Below are 20,266 nucleotides of genomic sequence, written 5' to 3' on the forward strand. Positions count from 1 at the left end.
AGGCAATTTAAAAAAGGCCTACACATATTTTTAAGCATTTATCCAAATAGTATCTGAAACTGAAACAAGCGTGACTGTGCCCCTGTTAATGAATAACCAGGGCTCTGATATGAAGTCCATATGGATGGTGGGTGGAGTCGGGGGTGCGGACCTTGGTGAGGTACTCCCTCATGACCTGGATGAAGTAGGGCATGGCGAAGTCCATGATGTGGTGCCTCCAGGCGAGCTCCAGCACCACGTCAGGGCGCAGCAGGTCGTAGGAGGCCAACAGGCAGGCGGCGAAGCACTCCTTCCTCCCCTCCTCCAGGAACCACTGCAGGAGGCCCTCTGCAAGCTCCGCCTCCTTGGACTCCGCCACGTACAGCATTGCGTCCTGGGACGGGGGAGGGACAGCGACGGGGGGGGGGGGGGGCACGCAGAAGAACACACATGCACACAGGCACACTTTAGTTAATATATTGACTACATGAACATCATGTATAGTTGACGATTACAATATTGATTGTCACCGTAGCGCTGATCAATAACAGAATAGCATAGCAGAATGGTGGTGAAGGAAGGTGAAATAGTCCTGCTACAATCAACATCATTCTCAGCACCTAGAACCTAGCTGAATGGCGCCCCCTAGGTGGTGTGGAGCATGTCTGTGCGACTCAAGAGCGCGAGCGTGTGAGTGCTGGCGCTCTCAAGGCGTGTCCAGAGTGTGACTGTCCGTGCGCCCGCCTCATGAGCGGGAGACCCGGGTTCTGATCCCGCCCTGGGCATGCCCACACAGACAGGTTACAGTGGTGCCGTGACCCGGACATCCAGCGGTGCAGAGTGAGGCTGGAGGGGTGAGTTTAAGCGAGTGAAACGCGAGAGTAGCTGGCGAAAACTCACTTCTTAAAGGAGCGCTGACAGGCCCTCCAAGGGGGGGAGTGGGGGGGTGTCCCTATAGGCGCAACTGTCAGCGCGTCCGCCTCCCAAGCAGGATGCCAGGGCTGTAACCCCGGCCTGGGCATGCCGCCCCAGAAGGGGGAGCTGTGAACCAGGGCCTGGGGGTACTGACCCAGACGGGGGGGCTGTGGACCAGGGCCTGGGGGTACTGACCCAGACGGGGGAGCTGTGGACCAGGGCCTGGGGGTACTGACCCAGACGGGGGGGCTGTGGACCAGGGCCTGGGGGTACCGACCCAGATGGGGGGGCTGTGGACCAGGGCCTGGGGGTACCGACCCAGACGGGGGGGCTGTGGACCAGGGCCTGGGGGTACCTTGTAGAGCCGGTCCCTCTTGCAGAGCTGCAGGCTCTGTCTCCAGCGGTTGTTGCCCTTGTACAGGTAGGCTGCGATGCGCCGGAACTCCACCAGCTCGTGCTTCTCCAGGCGCTGGGCCAGGCCCATGGTGTCCACGTTATCGTACGCGTCGATGGAAGCTCTCAGGCCCTGCACATGCGCGCGCACGCGAGCACACACACGCACACACGCACACACACACACACACACACACACACACACACACACACACACACACACACACACACACACACACACACACACACACACACACACACAAACTCACATCATCCTGGGCCTAACGGTAAACAATGACTATATTAGAGGCTGGTCTTCTGAAGACACCACACACACACACACTAGCACACACACTAGCACACACACGCACACACACACACTAGCACACACTAGCACACCTGGTAGTCCTCCTCCTCTGTCAGCAGGGTGTTGAGGGCCTCGTTCACGCCCTTGTTGTTGTGGCTCTGGACAGACCTCAGGTACGGCTTCACCAGCTTCAGCTGATTCACCTGGAGACGCGCGCACGCACGCACGCACGCACGCACGCACGCACGCACACACACACACACACACACACACACACACACACACACACACACACACACACACACACACACACACACACACACACAGGTGTATTGACCTTTGCATGTGCATGTGGTAATGACCTTGTTTGTGTTCACCTTGGTGAAGTAGGGGATGGCTTGTTTGTGTTTGTGTTTACCTTGGTGAATTAGGTGTTGTTTTTGTTTATGTTTACCTTGGTGAAGTAGGTGTTTTTTATGTTTGTGTTTACCTTGGTGAAGTAGTTGACGGCTCTGCTGTGGTCTAGTCGAGGAGACAGGATGACCAGCAGGTCGTTCATCAGTAGAGGCTTGTAGTCCAGGTAGAACTGCAGCGCTTTGTAGTACAGTTCTATGTTGGCCACCTAGACACATTTACATTACATTTACATTACAGTCATTTAGCAGACACTTTAATTCATTCATTCATTCAAAATTAATTGAAATGAGGATACGCCCCTTGAGTTGCACCAACTCGTTTTCGAGGGGGTCCTCGAGCACAAACATACAGTATGAACATTTAAAGAAAACAAAACCAAACACAGAGAAACAATATGACAACACACGACAATCGACAATAAGAGACACAAGTACACATACAGGCTCTCATCACTGCCCCCCACACCCCCCCTAAGATCCATTTTAAATCATCTATGTCTTCAATAAAATAAATCAGCAAATATTACTATATACAACGGTTAACGGCCTAAGATGAGTCGCGGTGGTGTTCTGATAAATAATATCTCCATAATCTATGACAGGAAATAACAGCTGCTGAACAATGCGCTTCCTTACTTGAAAAGAACAACAATTAACTGACCTATAAAATATTCTAAGACTAACATTAATTTTGGTTTTAATATAATCTACATGAGGACTGAACGAAAGTTCTGAGTCCACCCACACTCCCAAATATTTAAATTTATCAACATTCATTAATGAGCATGCATCCAGAAAATTAATAGCCAACTGGGTAGATGGGTTATCAGGATGACGATGAGTTCCAAACAGCATTGAACATGATTTTTGCTTATTTAATGTGAGATTATTGTGTAAAAACCATCTTTGAACTAAGATGAAATCAGATTGCAAAGAGGTTTGAATTTTGGTAATGTCCGAATCGGCTGTGTATAAAACTGTATCATCAGCGTATAGATGGACAGAACAATTAGAGCAGATCTCAGGTAGGTCATTAATAAAAAATAGAAAAAAGTAACGGGCCTAAAATAGACCCTTGGGGTACCCCCTTTTCAACAATTAAGTAATCAGAGTGGTACCAATTAAGAGAAACACATTGACGACGGCTGTGAAGATAGGAATTAAACCAAAATAAAGCCTGCTGAGAAAAAACAATAGTATGAAGCTTGTCAAGAACTAAATAGTGGTCAACCAAGTCGAAAGCTTTGGATAGGTCAATACAAATTGCACCTGTAAACTGACCTTGGTCAAAGGATACAAATACATCATTGGTGAATTGAACTAGGGCAGTAGTGGTAGAAAATTTGGAACGAAAACCAGATCGAAAAGGAGATATGATAATGAAATCATTAAGAAACTCTGACAATTTATAAAAAAAATATTTTTTCAAATATTTTAAATATTTTAGCTATGGTACAGATAAAAGAAATTGGTCTACAATTGTTCAGGTCTAATGGATCTCCTCCTTTATGCAATGGAGTAACTTTAGCACATTTCCAGACAGAAGGAAGCTGACACTTAGCAAATGATAAATGAAATAAGTCAGCCAAAGGAAAAATAAGAACTTGGGAAGCCAATTTAATAAACTTAGCCTCCTAACCATCAGGACCTGCAGAAGAACTACCATTTAAGGCTGAAATAACCTGCATCAGAAGAAATAAGGACAGGGTCATCCACAACTTCGCCATTAACCCGAATCTGATTAATAGGACTCTTACTCGGACTAATAATACCTTTCATCCACTTCCAAAACTGCTTTGGGTTACGAAAATCTAAAACAAGGCTATTTCTATAGTAATCAGACTTGGAATTCCTCTTTTTAGTTTTACAAGTATTTCTAAGATGTTTGTATGCTACCCAATCTTCAGGATCCAGAGAAGTTTGATATTTTGCTCATGCCTTGTCTCTGAGTTTAAAAAGAGAAATCAAATCAGAATTAACCCATGGTAAATGTCTGCCTTTAACTTTGATTATTTTCCATGGGGCATGTTTGTCAATGACTTTAGTAAATTCACTCAAAATAAAAGTCCAAGCATCTTCAACATAAGGTATCAACTGAAACCTGTCCCAGTCTATTGCATTACATCTTGAATAAAGTGATCAATGTTTATATTTTTACCTTGCCTCATATCAAATATGAATGTATCTTGGAGGAAGACAGTGAATCTTAATCTTCCAAACACAATAGATGACCGGATAGTCACTAAAACAATCAGAAAGTACCCCTGAATTAGGCTAATCATTCTGTCTGGGTGAGAAACAAAGATCAAATCTAATAAGGATGCAGTTGTTTCAGTAACTCTGGTAGGTTCTGTGATAAGTTGAGTCAAGTTCATGCTATCAAATACATTTTTCTCCTTTGATGAGGAACGATCAAGAAAGTTGATATTTAAGTCCCCTAAGATAATTAATTCAGACGACCAATTAAGTGACCCGAATGCACGACTCGGGAGACCGATCAGAACTAGGTAAACATACAAATGCTTACTTCTAACAACTGACCAAGTAGCAACATGCAGTACGGGATAGCCTGCATTTTAATTTCCATTATTATCTTCAGAGGTAAATACAAATTATTATCCTATACTAGGCTATGTAGCCTACGCACCCGAATGCACGACTTGGGAGACCAATCAGAACAAGGTAAACATGCATGCTTATCAAAAACAGCAAACAGTGCTTACTTCTAACAACTGACCATACTGCATTTTAAGTTCTATTATTATCTTCCTTCTGGAGAGCGATTAGAACAAGGTAAACATACAGATGCTCATCAAAAACGGCAAACAGACAAGTGCTTACTTCTAACAACTGATCCTACAAGTAACTGATCCTACAAGTAACAGCAGAGGGGATAGCCTACATTTAAATTATTATTATTATTATTATCTTCGGACGAGCAACTTGAATTGCACTCTTTGTGAGTGAAAACGAGCGCACCCGGAAGTCATTCACATCCTGATATATCACCGCTCATTCACATCCTGATATATCACCGCTCATTCACATCCTGATATATCACCGCTCATTCACATCCTGATATATCACCGCGCCCTGGAGGTCATTCACATCCTGATATATCACTGCGCCCTGGAGGTCATGCGCCCTCGTGAGCCTCCGCTCTAGTGAGGACTGCGCCCTAAAAGCACGATACGAATCAACACACACATACACACACACACACACACACACACACACACACACACACACACACACACACACACACACACACAGAAAACACAAGATGGCACACACACAAACAATACATAACCCTCACACACAGACACACAGCATCATTGAGTTATAATACATACAGCACTTCTGTATTGACTGTCATGGCCGTGACCACACAGGTACCAAGTGTTGATGCTAGAATGGATCATCCGGAGGAGAGGGGGGGACGCCGCTACACGTCACCACCAAATGCTCACAGCGGAATCGTTGTGGGTACGGACAGGTGACTTGTTACCTTGGCGATGGTGTCCTTAAACAGGCCCTCCTTCCAGGCGTCTGTGGGGTGTGACATCATGGTGATGACAGCGTTGTCATACTCCTCGTACTTGTCATATAGGAACACTAGCTCCGCCCACAGGTGAGACTGCTCGGCCGCACGCAACACCTGATTGGACGAGACAAAAGGATGTAAGGTCACTCCCACAGGGCTAAATGTACAGAAGTATTACACACACACACAGACGCTGCCTGCTCACCTTGGGGATGTTGACCCTGGACCAGAAGAGCTCCAGGTGTTCCCTCATCCTCTGGGGCTTGAACTTGGAGTAGAGGATGGCCAGCTCGGTGAACATGCCCATGTGGGCGCGCTCCAGGCCCAGGGCCGCCTCCAGCAGGCCCAGCAGCTCCTGGAAGAAGCCCCGGTCCTGGTAGTAGCTGATCAGATCCTCCAGCTCATCAGCGTGGATCACAATGTGCAGGCCGCAGATCTGCGCCAGGCGGAACTCCTCCCCCTCCACACATGCAAAACACACCTGGGGGAGAGAGAGAGGAGAGAGAGAGAGAGAGGGAAGAGGGGTAGAGAGAGAGAGGAGTGAGAGATAAATAGAGGGAGAGAAGAGGAGAGGGAGAGAAGAGAGAGATGGGGAGAGAGAGAGAGAGATAAATAGAGGGAGAGAAGAGGTGAGAGAGAGATGGGGAGAGAGAGAGATGGGGAGAGAGAGGGGAGAGAGAGAGATGGGGAGAGAGAGGGGAGAGAGAGATGGGGAGAGAGAGAGATGGGGAGAGAGAGAGGAGAGAGAGAGAGGGAGAGGGGTAGAGAGAGAGAGAGGAGTGAGAGATAAATAGAGGGAGAGAAGAGGAGAGAGAGAGATGGGGAGAGAGAGATGGGGAGAGGGAGGGGGAGAGATGGAGAGAGAGAGAGAGATGGGGAGAGAGAGGGGAGAGAGAGAGATGGGGAGAGAGAGAGATGGGGAGAGAGAGGGGAGAGAGAGAGATGGGGAGAGAGAGAGAGATGCGGAGAGAGAGAGAGATGGAGAGAGAGGGGAGAGAGAGAGATGGGGAGAGAGAGAGGGGAGAGAGAGAGGGGAGAGAGATGGGGAGAGAGAGATGGGGAGAGAGAGAGAGATGGGGAGAGAGAGAGGAGAGAGAGATGGGGAGAGAGAGAGAGATGGGGAGAGAGAGAGATGGGGAGAGAGAGATGGGGAGAGAGAGAGAGATGGGGAGAGAGAGAGAGATGGGGAGAGAGAGATGGGGAGAGAGAGAGGGGAGAGAGAGAGAGATGGGGAGAGAGAGATGGGGAAAGAGAGAGATGGGGAAAGAGAGAGATGGGGAGAGAGAGATGGGGAGAGAGAGAGAGATGGGAAGAGAGAGAGAGATGGGGAGAGAGAGAGAGATGGGGAGAGAGAGATGGGGAGAGAGAGAGATGGGGAGAAAGAGATGGGGAGAAAGAGATGGGGAGAGAGAGAGATGGGGAGAGAGAGAGATGGGGAGAGAGAGATGGGGAGAGAGAGAGGGGAGAGAGAGAGAGATGGGGAGAGAGAGATGGGGAAAGAGAGAGATGGGGAAAGAGAGAGATGGGGAGAGAGAGATGGGGAGAGAGAGATGGGGAGAGAGAGAGATGGGGAGAGAGAGAGAGATGGGGAGAGAGAGATGGGGAGAGAGAGAGATGGGGAGAAAGAGATGGGGAGAAAGAGATGGGGAGAGAGAGAGATGGGGAGAGAGAGAGGGGAGAGAGAGAGATGGGGAGAGAGAGAGAGAGATGGGGAGAGAGAGGGATGGGGAGAGAGAGATGGGGAGAGAGAGGGGAGAGAGAGAGAGATGGGGAGAGAGAGCGGGGAGAGAGAGAGATGGTGAGAGAGAGAGAGAGATGGTGAGAGAGAGATGGTGAGAGAGAGAGAGATGGGGAGAGAGAGAGATGGGGAGAGAGAGAGGGGAGATAGAGAGATGGGGAGAGAGAGAGATGGGGAGAGAGAGAGGGGAGAGGGAGAGAGATGGGGAGAGAGAGAGCGGAGAGAGAGGGGAGAGAGAGAGAGATGGGGAGAGAGAGAGAGATGGGGAGAGAGAGAGATGGGGAGAGAGAGAGAGAGATGGGGAGAGAGAGATGGGGAGAGAGAGAGAGATGAGGAGAGAGAGAGAGAGAGAGAGAGAGGGGAGAGAGAGAGATGGGGAGAGAGAGAGAGATGGGGAGAGAGAGAGAGATGGGGAGATAGAGAGAGATGGGGAGAGAGAGAGAGATGGGGAGAGAGAGAGAGAGAGAGAGAGAGAGAGAGAGAGAGAGAGAGAGAGAGAGAGAGGGGAGAGAAGAGAAGAAGAGGGAGGACAGGGACAGGTAAGGGACAGTATTATTGATAATTATTAAGTCTGAAAACAATACAAGAAAATAATCCAATGAGCTATGGTCAGTTCACCACTAAAACAGGAAGACTGAAGTGTAGTGTGTGTGTGTGTGTGTGTGTGTGAGAGAGAGAGAGAGAGAGTACACTTTATGGCGTTGGAAAAGTGCCACATCTCACCACACCAGGCTAACTGAGAAGTCAACTCACTTGACTAACATACGCCAGTATTCGTTGAAATTCCCATTGTATTTGATAGGTAAACGTGACGTTCTCACGAAGAGACGGTCGTGGCGTAACGTCAGGCACCACTTTTTGCAAGTGTCCTGACGGCGGCGTCACGCACGTTTGTTTGTGTTTTTTACAAACGTCTTAAAAAGTGCAGCTACTTACAAATGTCTTCACGACCATACGTTACCCTGTACGTTACCCCGTACGTGTCCCCGTCAGACCAATCAAGCTGCTTCAGCGGGCAGCCTAGAGCTTCGAGCGATCAAAGACGTAGGCTACAACTATTTGCACTTGATGAAATTCCAGGACCCTTCTTTCAATACTTTTCTTAGATAGCTTGTTTTATCGACAGTAGGCTATTTGTTTGCGTTCTGACATGTTTTTCAATGCATAAGGCTGCCATACGCGCAGTTTTACTTTTTGATCAGGGGGGCAGTCAGTCCCCCCCGGATTATTAGGCCTATAATAGCAGCAAAAAATAGTGCCCTGCACGAACATTGGAATGCGCCTATTCTGTTAACTGCATGATTGACCATGACAATCCCAACATTTGGGACAACCCTACTAACACAGTACGTAAAACTGACGGGACACATTGGTGGTATTGTGGTAACTTTGCGACGGTACCAGCAGCGGACCTAGCTGACACCTAGCTGACACTTGCCTTTTCAGTCACAAAATAACCAAAATAGCCGTCCTCAAGGACACTGTAAGGGAACGTAGCCGCCACTGCTGCTTAAATCCGTAACTACGATGTAATTAAATAACGTGACAATGTGGTTACATCACAGTCCCAATCTGACTTTATTGGAAATGTGTCACAGTGGGTCAGAACATTTGTAAATTACTTAGGTTTTAAAATAAATTTTGAAGTCATACAGTTACAGAATTGTAATAATGAGGAGAAATCCTGCATGTCTGTTTTGTGTGTAATTTCTCATTTACAGTTAATATAAACACTAAAGATTTGCAGTCTAGGCCTAATAAAAATAATGATAAAAAATATGCCTATGAATAAAGTCCTAATTTTGCAACCTAAATGTGAGCAATGAACGCTGAGCAGTGAACGTAAAACAAAGAATGCAAGGCATTGGGCTACTTTCTTAGGTGACACAATTGAAGAACTAGACAAACAAGTTACACACTCTGGTACAGTAGGTGGCTGTATGCACATGAAAGTTGTTTGCGATCCGCCACTAAACCCAGCGAAGAAGAAGAAAACGATGACGGGCTATACTTCCGTTCGAAACAGAAACGATTGAGAAAGACCAACACGCTGTCTTTGTCCCCGCGACAACACAGATCCTGTAAGTATCTCAATTTCAATGTATACATAGCTAGCTATGTATTTTGGTATCGTCCCAGATGAAACACCAACGTTATGTGCAAGCTACCCTTTTGTAATGATTATCTATATGGAGATGCTCTCTTTCCAATGTTAGCTAACTAGCTAGCCAGCTAACGTGATTAGCCTTTTTCTGTACATCATGGCTAGCTAAGTAGCCTACGTAAAATTACTCTGTCGCAATTATTGTTATAACTTTCGCTTTTGTGTAATTGTAGCTTAAATTATATTGTTGGCTTGGCAACGTGAGAATATTTCAGTTGTGTACACTATAACTTTTATGAAGTGTTGTCGTGGGCCATTGTTTCCTAATTACGGGCAATGGTGGAGTCTTCTCAAGTCTAGCAGGCTCGCGCGAGCTCCTGCACGTTCGTACTGTTTCATCGCTTGGAATAAAATGCGATAATTAGCTTACTCATTGATTTCGCATTAACCCATGACACCGTTAGTATGTGTTTGTTTTTAGGCATTCATTTTTCCGAAGTTAACGTTAACAGAATACTAGAAGCCCCAACAACGGAGCTAGGCTAGCTAGCAGGATTTGTTATAGCAGTCATCTTGGCTCATTTTGTTACAGCAGCCATCTTGGTGGATTTCATGTTACTCTTAACTGTTGAAATGGTTGCTCATTCTGTCAAACGGGTAAAGAATTGTGTACTACGTTTTCACTCACATACAAATCCAAATTTTGCATAATAGGTACTCATGATGTGGACTACTAATAGAGGCGCTAAGACGGCCCCAGGCGTGGCCAGGGGCAGTCCTGGGACAGCACCACAGGCTCTGTGAGTCTTGTTCAGTTGAATGCCCTCATGAGTATTAACAGAAGAGCACCATATACATATGCACACATACACTCTAACATGTCGCTCTCTCCTCAGCTCAGCCCAATGGTCTCTGATGGTTCTGTCTGGCCAGCCCTTAGGTGGAGAAACACCTGATCATCAATAAAGGCACACGTAAGTACAAATGCACATACGTTTCCATAGACGGGATAAACAAAAGGGAATATTGATATTGAGTTAATGTTAGCGGTAGACATGTGAGATTCATAAGACGCATCACTGACGCCAGTGACGCCACAATATCAGGGAAATTGAGCAATTGCTTCCCTGTAGTGCAAACTTGCAAGATTCGCTCAGTTATTAACCCTTCTTGCCTTTTTTGTTGTTGGTTTTCTCTCTCCTCCTTCCTCTCTGTGCAGTTCTCCTGTGTGCTGAGCCGCTATCCCATGTATTGCCACTGCTGACAGGGTAGAGCTCAGCCCCATGCAGAAGTGAGTGATGAGGAGAGGGAAGATCATTTTCCCGTTTTTTTCCCCTCCAGTTTTAGGAACCGTCTCAAGAATGTGTTCCCCACTTTTATGCCTTTAAATCAGGGTTGGAGTATTCCAGGTGTGTGGCCATGGCCATGAACACCAGTAGAGGAGGGAACCAAGTGTCTCATTCTCTCTCCACAGTTGTGTGGTTGTAACCCCCCACTAGCTACATATTCATTCAATCTTTATTTAACCTCGTGAATCAATTGAGAGTAAGCTCTCATTTACAATGACGTATAATCACTCTATATTTGAACTTGTACTACAGGTGAGATAATCCTTTTTAATGGTCTCTCTCATTCGCTCTCCTAGCTGTGATGTTAGAGTTGTGCAAGACTTGGGTGTTCTCCTGCTCTGAGTGCCCATTCTCCTATACCTCCCAGATCTACCTCCACAAGCACATCAAGAGGAGCCATGACAACCTCTGTCTGCTGAGGAACACACAGAGCATTATGAAGTAGCCAGTGCCTTGGCGAAGGTGTTTGAGCAGCAGTCATCAATGGATTAACTCCCAAGACACAAGGAAGAGACAGCGCAACACACGCTATGACTCCAGTGACGAAGGTAATATAATAAAGTGCATTCAACAGTCCCAAAAGAGTACTACTTGAGTTGACTAATCTGAGCTAATTTACCTCTACTATATGTTCCAGTGCCCAGGCAGCCGGTCGGCAGAACTCAGACCAGACCAGCTATGCCAGGTGCCAGAGCCGGAAGGCCTGCTCTGCCAGTTATCAATGCAGGTATCCATGCATGTTTGTGTTGGTGAAATGTCTATGCATATTTGCACACTTAGTTAACTCAGGACTTTCGGAAGACTCATGTACTCAGTTCACTAATTCGCTCATCTCACATCTCACTACTCGGCAGTAGATGTTCGTCCCGGGTCCTTTGAGCCAAGGCGCTGTGAGCCCAGGCCCTTCAGCCCTTCAGACGTCCAGGCACGAGCAGCATGCATCAGCGATTAGCACCCCGGCCAGACCAGGTCAGGGTCTGACATGTCTCATGTCGAGTTGATTCTTCCCCTTATGCCAGAATCACTACGCCGCCAGCACCATAGTTTCCTGCTCATCCCTTTATCCTCTGGTTTTCAGGTAGTTCTCTGATGCCATCGCCTGTGAGACCAACAGCTCCAGCAGTGTTGCCATCAAGCTCTGCAGATGCTGGTATGCTGATTTTTGTGAACTACTTCATGCTGCATGTAGGGATATACTTTGAGCTGAATATCCATTATGGGACCGTACAATTACTTATAGCCACATCTGTGTTTAATATCCAGACTTCCAGAGGATGATGTGTCAGCAGTTCTCCAGCGTCATGCAGAGTCTGAGGGAGATGGCACAGACAATGATGAGACTGGAGCAGAGGCTGGAGCAGAGACTGTCCGGCGAGTCTGCAGACAGCTATCGGGGAGCAGTACTGGATGACCTGCACCCTGCTAAAACGGAGGAGGAGCTGCTGGTCTTGGAGGAGCAGCTGAAGGACAAGGATCATCAAAGGAAGATGGTGAGTAACTTCAGGGCAGAACTTTGTTCCTTATTTTTGCAGGGAAGTGTTAAGGAAATGTAAAAGTAAATGATTGTCTTTATGTTTTGCAGACACGATATCTGAGCTTCATGCCATGTGCATTGAAACCATTCCCTTTTTGGTTAAAAGGTGCAGTTATGGCCTGTAAGCCAAGCACCACTGTGACGGAGGTGTCTGCCCAGCTGCAGGAGATGCTGAAACATGCCCCTGCTCGATTCAAAAAGGTATGTGATGTCAGGCAGTTAATTTTCTCGTATCCAGTGACATGGCACGCTTCCAATGAACGTATGCGACTTGCTTTTACAGCCATTTCATTATGTCCTTAAGCATCTGCTCCAGCCCAGCTGACCTCCCCAGCCCAGCCCCTGACCGCAGCTCCAGCCCTGACCACAGTGGAGTATTCAGATGAGGATGACCTCTTCTGCCCAGACCCTCGATTCAGATGTGGGTGACCCCCAGCCCGTCTCCCTAAACCTGCCTTTCCAGCCTGCAAGGATGGATGCCTTTTTTGTTAATAGTTTTTGTAAATTTTAACCTTTTTTTTGTGGGATACAACGGTCTGTTCCCGGTCTGCCTGCCACAGAATGCGCACTGTTTCATTTTTGTTTTTAGAACTTTTGCAATTGTCAGATAATGGGTTGCTAGCCAGAGCTTGTACATGCTTTTTTTTGCTTTTCTGGCTATGCGTAATGTGACAGACCGTAAACCTCATCCTTGTAAATATGTATACTTTTAATTTGTAATGTACTTTGTGTAATAAAATGTTCTAAACTGTTAATGGTGTTCAGTCTTATATTGGTTTGTATCATAATGCTTGCTGCTATATCCCCATATAGCATTAATTCGTTTTTGTACTGGTAAATGCTAAATATAGCCAGTGGTACTGCAAATGCTAAATATAGCCAGTGGTCAGTAAGTGACCATATTTGCACCATGCGAAAAAGACGTGCAGACCAAGTCATATAAATACCTGTAAATCTAGTGTCAGCCAAGTGAGTTTATTACGGAAGTTCCTGCCCACGTTTTTTGCACGCGGCCGCACCGTATTTGCACCGTGCGAAAAAGACGTGCAGACCAAGTCATATAAATACCTGTAAATCTAGTGTCAGCCAAGTGAGTTTATAACGGAGGTTCCTGCCCACGTGATCACGTGCGTTCTTTGCACGCGGCCGCAACTTCTGAATGACGTGTCGTTCTTACGTAGCGTCTACTAAACGGCAGATCTCGCGTTTCCGTAAATGGCCGCGTAATTTCCGCACGCGGCGCAGACGAATCGTCACCTATAGCGGCCGTATGTAGAACGTTTGCGCAACCTGCGTGTGTTAGTAGGGATAGCCAGTGGTCAGGGTTTAGTAAGTAAGTGACCATATTTGCACCGTGCGAAAAAGACGTGCAGACCAAGTCATATAAATACCTGTTAATCTAGTGTCAGCCAAGTGAGTTTATTACAGAAGTTCCTGCCCACGTTTTTTGCATGCGGCCGCAACCATATTTGCACCGTGCGAAAAAGACGTGCAGACCAAGTCATATAAATACCTGTAAATCTAGTGTCAGCCAAGTGAGTTTATAACGGAAGTTCCTGCCCACGTGATCACGTGCGTTCTTTGCACGCGGCCGCAACTTCTGAATGACGTGTCGTTCTAACGTAGCGGCTACTAATCGGCAGATCTCGCGTTTCCGTAAATGGCCGCGTAATTTCCACACGTGGCGCAGATGAATCGTCACCTATAGCGGCCGTATGTAGAACGTTTGCGCAACCTGCGTGTGTTAGTAGGGAATGACCCAACATTTTGCTTATTCTTTCCAATATCCACGTTTCGTTCAACTGTGCCTCCGCTGCGCCGTCCATTAGCAGAAAAAGGTAATTAGTTTCAAAATAGCCTACTTATATTTTCCAATAAATTATTCCAAACACTACAAAACGAATCTAGTGTACATTAGCATAATGGCAAATATTATGGAAGCATTTTCCTTTTAGGACTGCACCCGTCATTACAATAGTAGGCTATTGTATTTCTAGAATAAAGCAAGCAATTTCAATAGGCCTATAGCCTATGTACAAATAGGTCTATATGTGGAACAGCAATAGGCAAGAAAAGATATAGGCCCGCGGATGTTTCAAATAGGCTTTATGAATATGTAATTAATTCAACGTGTTAACTACTGGTTACAATAGGCATATGAAGTCTCAACATTCTTGAACATACAGTATTATGATTGAATACGTAGGCCCACACGTGTTAAATACGTAGGCTAATAAATGAGACCAAATAAATGCTTTTAGGCAGAGTTTAAAGACTTCATTGTTTTAATTTCCTCTGATTAAAACAGAATGTATGCTACGCCTTTCATGCTTCAATGTCGGGATGTGTCAGTAGGCCTAAGTGAAGGAACAGCATTAGAATCCTGCAATAGCCTCTTAACATATAGGCCTATATCAAAGAACAATCGCCAAAAGAATAATAGCCTACTGCGTGCATACTCGCAGGAGAATATGTGCTCAGTCAAGTGCAAAACACTGAGGAGTGCTGGCTTTCAGAAACAGTTTGTTGGCAAATAGATTTGACAATGGATGCGTTGCAAAGCAAATATGCAGTATCCGAGTGTTCATGGCTAGCTAGCAATGTTACAGCTATGGGATTAGCTAATTTGGGTTGCTGTCAAAGCTGCCACTCTTATGTTGCTAAAGCCAACAATTATCAGAACAATATGAACATTCAGTTGAAAGTTTTCCATCCACCCATCACTGGATGAGGATTAAGCACCGCAAAGCGTGCAAAGGCTCTTCACAGTGCATTTCTCCGATCCGGTCGCGACCCAGTAGCCCATCTACAATACAGTTTTGGACGAGTTGCAGATAGTTTGCGCCTCTGGCCACCAGGGGGGCAGTGCCCCAGCCGATCTGTGCGGCTGGTTATGAGTAGCGAAGCAGTAGTTCATAAGTCTCACTGCGCGGAGAAATTTCGCTCCTGCAGGCTCACACAATCAGCTTGGGAGATAGTGGTGGCTGTCAATAGCCTTGAATTTCCTGAAATTCAATTGTAGGCCTAGCCTACAAAAATATGTGGTTTCAGTAAAACTAGAATGTAGTGTTGGCTTAATAAGGAAGCCCGTTTCAGCCACAACAAAAAAGGAATATTCCCTTTAATATTACTTAGTTATCTCATAATTATGACTTAGCTATCTCATAACTATGATGAAGTATCTCATAATTATGACTTAGTTATCTCATAATTATTGATTATTATTATTACTTAAAAAAAGGGCTTCCATATGGTGCCACCAAGGACCAACGGAAATAATTATGTGACTTTTTGTGCTATCCTTGACATGTTTGACATGCCTAATGCATTATTAAATCTGTGACTTTTTGTGCTATTCTCTTGTGCTCTGTATGGAGATTTTCCAAATCTCTGGTGGTCTCATAGGCTAAAATGGGGAAGCTTCATGCAAAATGTGACGCTAAGTTTGAACTAGGGTTAATGACTAAAGCTATATGTCGGCGTGGTCAGCGGTTATCAGAAATGTGCGTCGTGATGAAGCCTTCGTCATGTGATGAAGCCGTTCATGGGCAAATAAATGAATGTAATGACAGACATGTATATGATGTAGTGTGTAGTGCAGTAACAGAGACCATGTCCCAGTCTGGTCTGGAAACAGTACAGCCTCTCTTGACCACACCTTCGTACTCCTAATGGTAGCAGACTGCTGTCTGGCAATATAGGCTGTCTGAATAATCTGACTCTACTGCTCTGACTACCAGACTGATAAACAGATCCTCTGCATGACAGAATGATTGTTCTGTCTATCTGACTGTCGGAACAGCTCAATGTGCCTGACTCTCTACTTGACTGCTGTAGCCTACTGTCTAACCACCTGACTGTTCTTAATTTTGAATCTGAAGGGAAGGCACTCAGGTGATTACTGTTTATTGACTGTAGTTCACTTTTCAATACCTTAACCCCCTCCATACTTAGACCAAAATCTGGGACCTAAATACCCCCACCCCCCCCCCCCCACACACACACACACACACATGCAGGTGGATCCTTGACTTCCTGATGGGCAGATCTGAGGTGGTGAGAATGGGCAGCAGCCACACCTCATCCTCCCTCACCCTCAACACAGGAGCACCATAGGGCTGCCACTGCTGTACTCCCTGTACACACATGACTGCGTAGTTATCTATGAGTCTAACCTCATTGTCAAGTTCGCTGATTATACAGCTGTGGTAAGCCTAATCTCCCACAATGACAAGACTTATCTGGAAGCGGAGTGCCTGACTAAGTGTTGTCAGGACAACAACCTTCACCTGAGTAAAACAAATGAGATGTTAGTGAACTAGGGAGGAAACAGGAGAGGAACCACAACCCTGTAAATATGAATGGGACCCCTGTGGAGAGAGTACACTACTTCAAGTATCTTGGTGACCATATCTTTCCTTATAACTGTAGTATGATAATCACCATGTCATTGTCAGTAGATGACACAGCCTGGTAGAACTGTGATATGTAGGCTACTGTTGGCACAATGCTCGCTGGCTTGGCTGAAAGCTGGTATCATGCTGATGATACACTGTAAAAAATGTCAATTTACAATAGATTTATGACAATAGGCTATCTTACTCTATTTCATATTAATTGTAAAATACTGTTAATTATTCATCCCTCACATGTAAATTAACAGTTAATGCACGATACGATACGATAGATACCCCCGTGTCTGCTGTGGATGTCGTAGCATGTCCGTAGAATGTTCTCTCTCCTATGATGCTTTTAGCCTCTCTTACACTGAAATGTAATTTAATGTAATGTATTGCTTTATAAATGTTCTTAACCGGTAGACAAACATACTCCAGGAGCTTGCTCGATCGCCTTGTTGAGAGGGGTCAGGGAAGAATTTTTACAGCTCACTTATCTGGCCCCCGGGTGATTACTGTTTTTTTGCTTCCCTCTGGAATATGTAGAGAGTGGGTCGTATGCCCACCTCCCTTGTTCTCTGTAAAGCGCATTGTGTTGCCTCTGGATGTGAAATGCGCTATACAAATAAAGCTTTGATTGATTGAATGCGGTCAAGTTAACCAATAACAGTAGATAACTGTCATTTATAGCATATAACAGTATTTTACCAATAGGCCTAACTGTTAGATAACTAATTTATCACAGCAGTCACGGGCAACACTCCGTGAAATTTATAATCGAACGTGGCCTTACGGCAGACATCTCGCAAAAGCAGGACTCGAACGCTGCCTCGGTAAAGACCTCTGAATCCGCCCACACTAGTAGCCACTCAAAAATGATTCAAGCCCTTCTGATGTGATTAGATTCCTTCTGGGGGTGAGATTGGTGTCACATTAGTGGAAGTACATTCCTTGGTAAGTATTCATTTTAGTAGTAACGTTAGTTTATAATGTACCTCGCTGTCACATAACGTGCATTCCTAATAGGCTATTAACCAAAATATGTGCAGCAGCCGTGGTAACGTTAGCGAGGCGAATGCTGATCCATTTCAGCCGGTAGCCAGTTGGCAGGCTAACTAGCTAGGTAATGTTAGCTAGTTAATGGCAAGGTGGTTAGCTGGCATTATAGACCCCGATGTGTGCACTTCGCTCGCTAGCTAGCAAGATACACCTGACATTGATTGGGTATAGACCATGGATGGAATTAATAGAAGGTATAGACCAAAATTAACGTTAGCTAGCCAACTAATGTTAGCTAGCCAACCAATGTTAGCTAGCTAGCCCTAGCTAATCATTTTACTACATAGAGGCTGTTCGCTAGCGTTAGCTCACATAACGTTAGTATTCCCTCGCGTATTGCTGGCTAGCTAATGCCAATGTCCATTTCGTGTATTACATACAAGACCGTTTCAGAAAACGGTTAGCTAGCTAGCTAGCAACCATACCTAACCACTGCCGTTTTTCGTCTTGTACATGGACCGTGGCACTAGATGGCTAACGTTAGCTAGTAGTATGTGAAGTAAAATGAAGCCTACAAGCTTCTATTATGAAGCCTAGCCTCTAAAATGATTGCTATAGTCCGTGGTACGTATTCTCAATGCTGGAACAAGCTGATCTACCTCATTATAGTAATTATAACTAACAAAATGGCTGTATTTTGTTGGTTAATAGTATTTTTCAGGTGATTGCAGAGATCTAGCAGACCACCACCAAGCCACTGCAATCGAAGTTCATGTCACAACTGGACCACTTCTCAGACTAGCTGATACAGATCCTCAAGAGCAAAGGATGACTGAAGGGGCAAAGGATCAAGGAGGAAGATTTGGTTAGTAGAAATGCATATAATATTCTTCCTCACTGTACTGGGGTGGTGATTGTAAGGGTTTCTTGTCCATGTGGCTGCTAATTCAAACACATTTGATAAATTGCAAATGGCCTGCTTCTATAGTGCTTCTACAGGGCTTTATCCAAAGCGCTTAACATTTAATTGCATTTCATTCACCCACTCGCACACCAATGGCTATTTAAACCATGCAAGGGAACTTCCAGCTCGGGGGCATTTGGGGGGTCGGTAGCTGGGGAGGGTCAGGGGGGAAAGGGTTGGGCATAGAAGTCTGGTAGGGGAGGCTTGGGAGAGGTGGAGGGTGGGGGAGGGGGGTGTAGAGGTTGTGCGGGTTCATTTGGACAGGGTAGACAGGGTGGAGGCTGTATGGTGTCATCTTTTTCTGATCTACAGTATGTGAAACACAGCATGGTGTTTTGAGCATACTGACTCCAGTCACTCACATTTTCCCATACCTCAATCTCTCAATAACATTCAAGCGCACACACGCATGCCCACGCAATAAACCTTTGTTCTGTCCCCCTGCAGTGCAGATCCATGAACAGGGTGATGGTTTGACCAGAAGCCTCTCTCTCATCTGTCTGGTTGAGATGAACAGGGTGATGGTTTGACCAGAAGCCTCTCTCTCATCTGTCTGGTTGAGGGGCGTCCCAAATCCGACATCACCTGGATCATGTGAGTCTGTGTATTTGTGCGCATCTGTTTGTGTGTGTCCAGTGTGGTAATGAGTGGAGAGAGTACGTGTGTTTTAATGTGTTTACTGTATATGTCTGTGTGTCTGCCATTGTGCTCTCTTATAATGCACCATCTATTTAGTCTGTCCTATAGAATCTCTCCTTCCTGCTGTATTAAGCAGTGTTCTCAGAGCACCCTGAAGTGTTCCTGAGTCAGGAGGAGGAGGAAGCGTAGCCAGGACAGTGTATCTGTGGCGTGTAACTGTTGCATGTAACATCACTGGACATCCCACCCCATCATTGCTCTGGGTCAGCAACACAGGACATCCCTGGTGAGACACGCATGCACACGTGTACACACACATACACAAACATACATGCACTGCTGTACGCTCAGGGACACTTCAACAGATACGACCATCTGGGGCCTCATTTATAAACGTTGCGCAAGTACAAAAGCGTGCGTAACACATGCTGAGCAACTTTCTACGCAACTTTCGGTATTTATAAAAAACGAGCTTAACGATAAATTGGCGGAAGGTGTGTGTAACTCTACACACACTCCGACCCTCCTGTAACTACAATAAGCACGTTTCTGGAGAAAGGGGAAAACGCGACTCCGATGGCAGAGGCATGAAACTCGGGAAAGTCTGCGAAACACATGACATTGAATAATAAATACATCGGTCGCTGCAAGAAACCCTCCAATGTGTCACACAGTTTAAACAGAATCAATCGCCACCGTAGCCTAATCACGAAATAATGTCGGCATTGCTTTGGATGTGTCTGTGAATTGACCCATTTGTGTCATAATATAATGTTATGTTGTAGGCCTATTCATTTATAGGCTATCCCGAGAAGCATCACGGGCAGTAGCCTATGAATAAAAGCCACATTACGTTGATAACACAACACGAGCCTCTAGGCTTATAATAGTAATGATTCCGTATGTTGATAGCCTACAACTACAAGGCCTATACCGCACCAAACACATGTTGCATTCGGCGTTGAAGTATATTTATTCAGTTAATCAT

General features: G+C 45.7%; 1 protein-coding gene across 1 annotated transcript in view; it reads right to left on the reverse strand.

The window, feature by feature from the left end:
* The window catches only part of cltcl1 (clathrin, heavy chain-like 1), a 143,788-nt gene that overhangs the window by 15,009 nt on the left and 108,513 nt on the right, over positions 1 to 20,266 (reverse strand). The window contains exons 24-29 of the mRNA XM_084440293.1: positions 5,760 to 6,035; positions 5,519 to 5,668; positions 2,085 to 2,216; positions 1,687 to 1,797; positions 1,250 to 1,420; positions 152 to 373 (exon numbers count right to left, since the gene is read on the reverse strand). Coding sequence (XP_084296419.1) covers positions 152 to 373; positions 1,250 to 1,420; positions 1,687 to 1,797; positions 2,085 to 2,216; positions 5,519 to 5,668; positions 5,760 to 6,035 — 1,062 coding nt within the window. The remainder of the gene's footprint in view (positions 1 to 151; positions 374 to 1,249; positions 1,421 to 1,686; positions 1,798 to 2,084; positions 2,217 to 5,518; positions 5,669 to 5,759; positions 6,036 to 20,266) is intronic.

This window comes from Borostomias antarcticus, assembly GCF_949987555.1.
Source record: "Borostomias antarcticus genome assembly, chromosome: 6".
NCBI lineage: Eukaryota > Metazoa > Chordata > Actinopteri > Stomiiformes > Stomiidae > Borostomias > Borostomias antarcticus.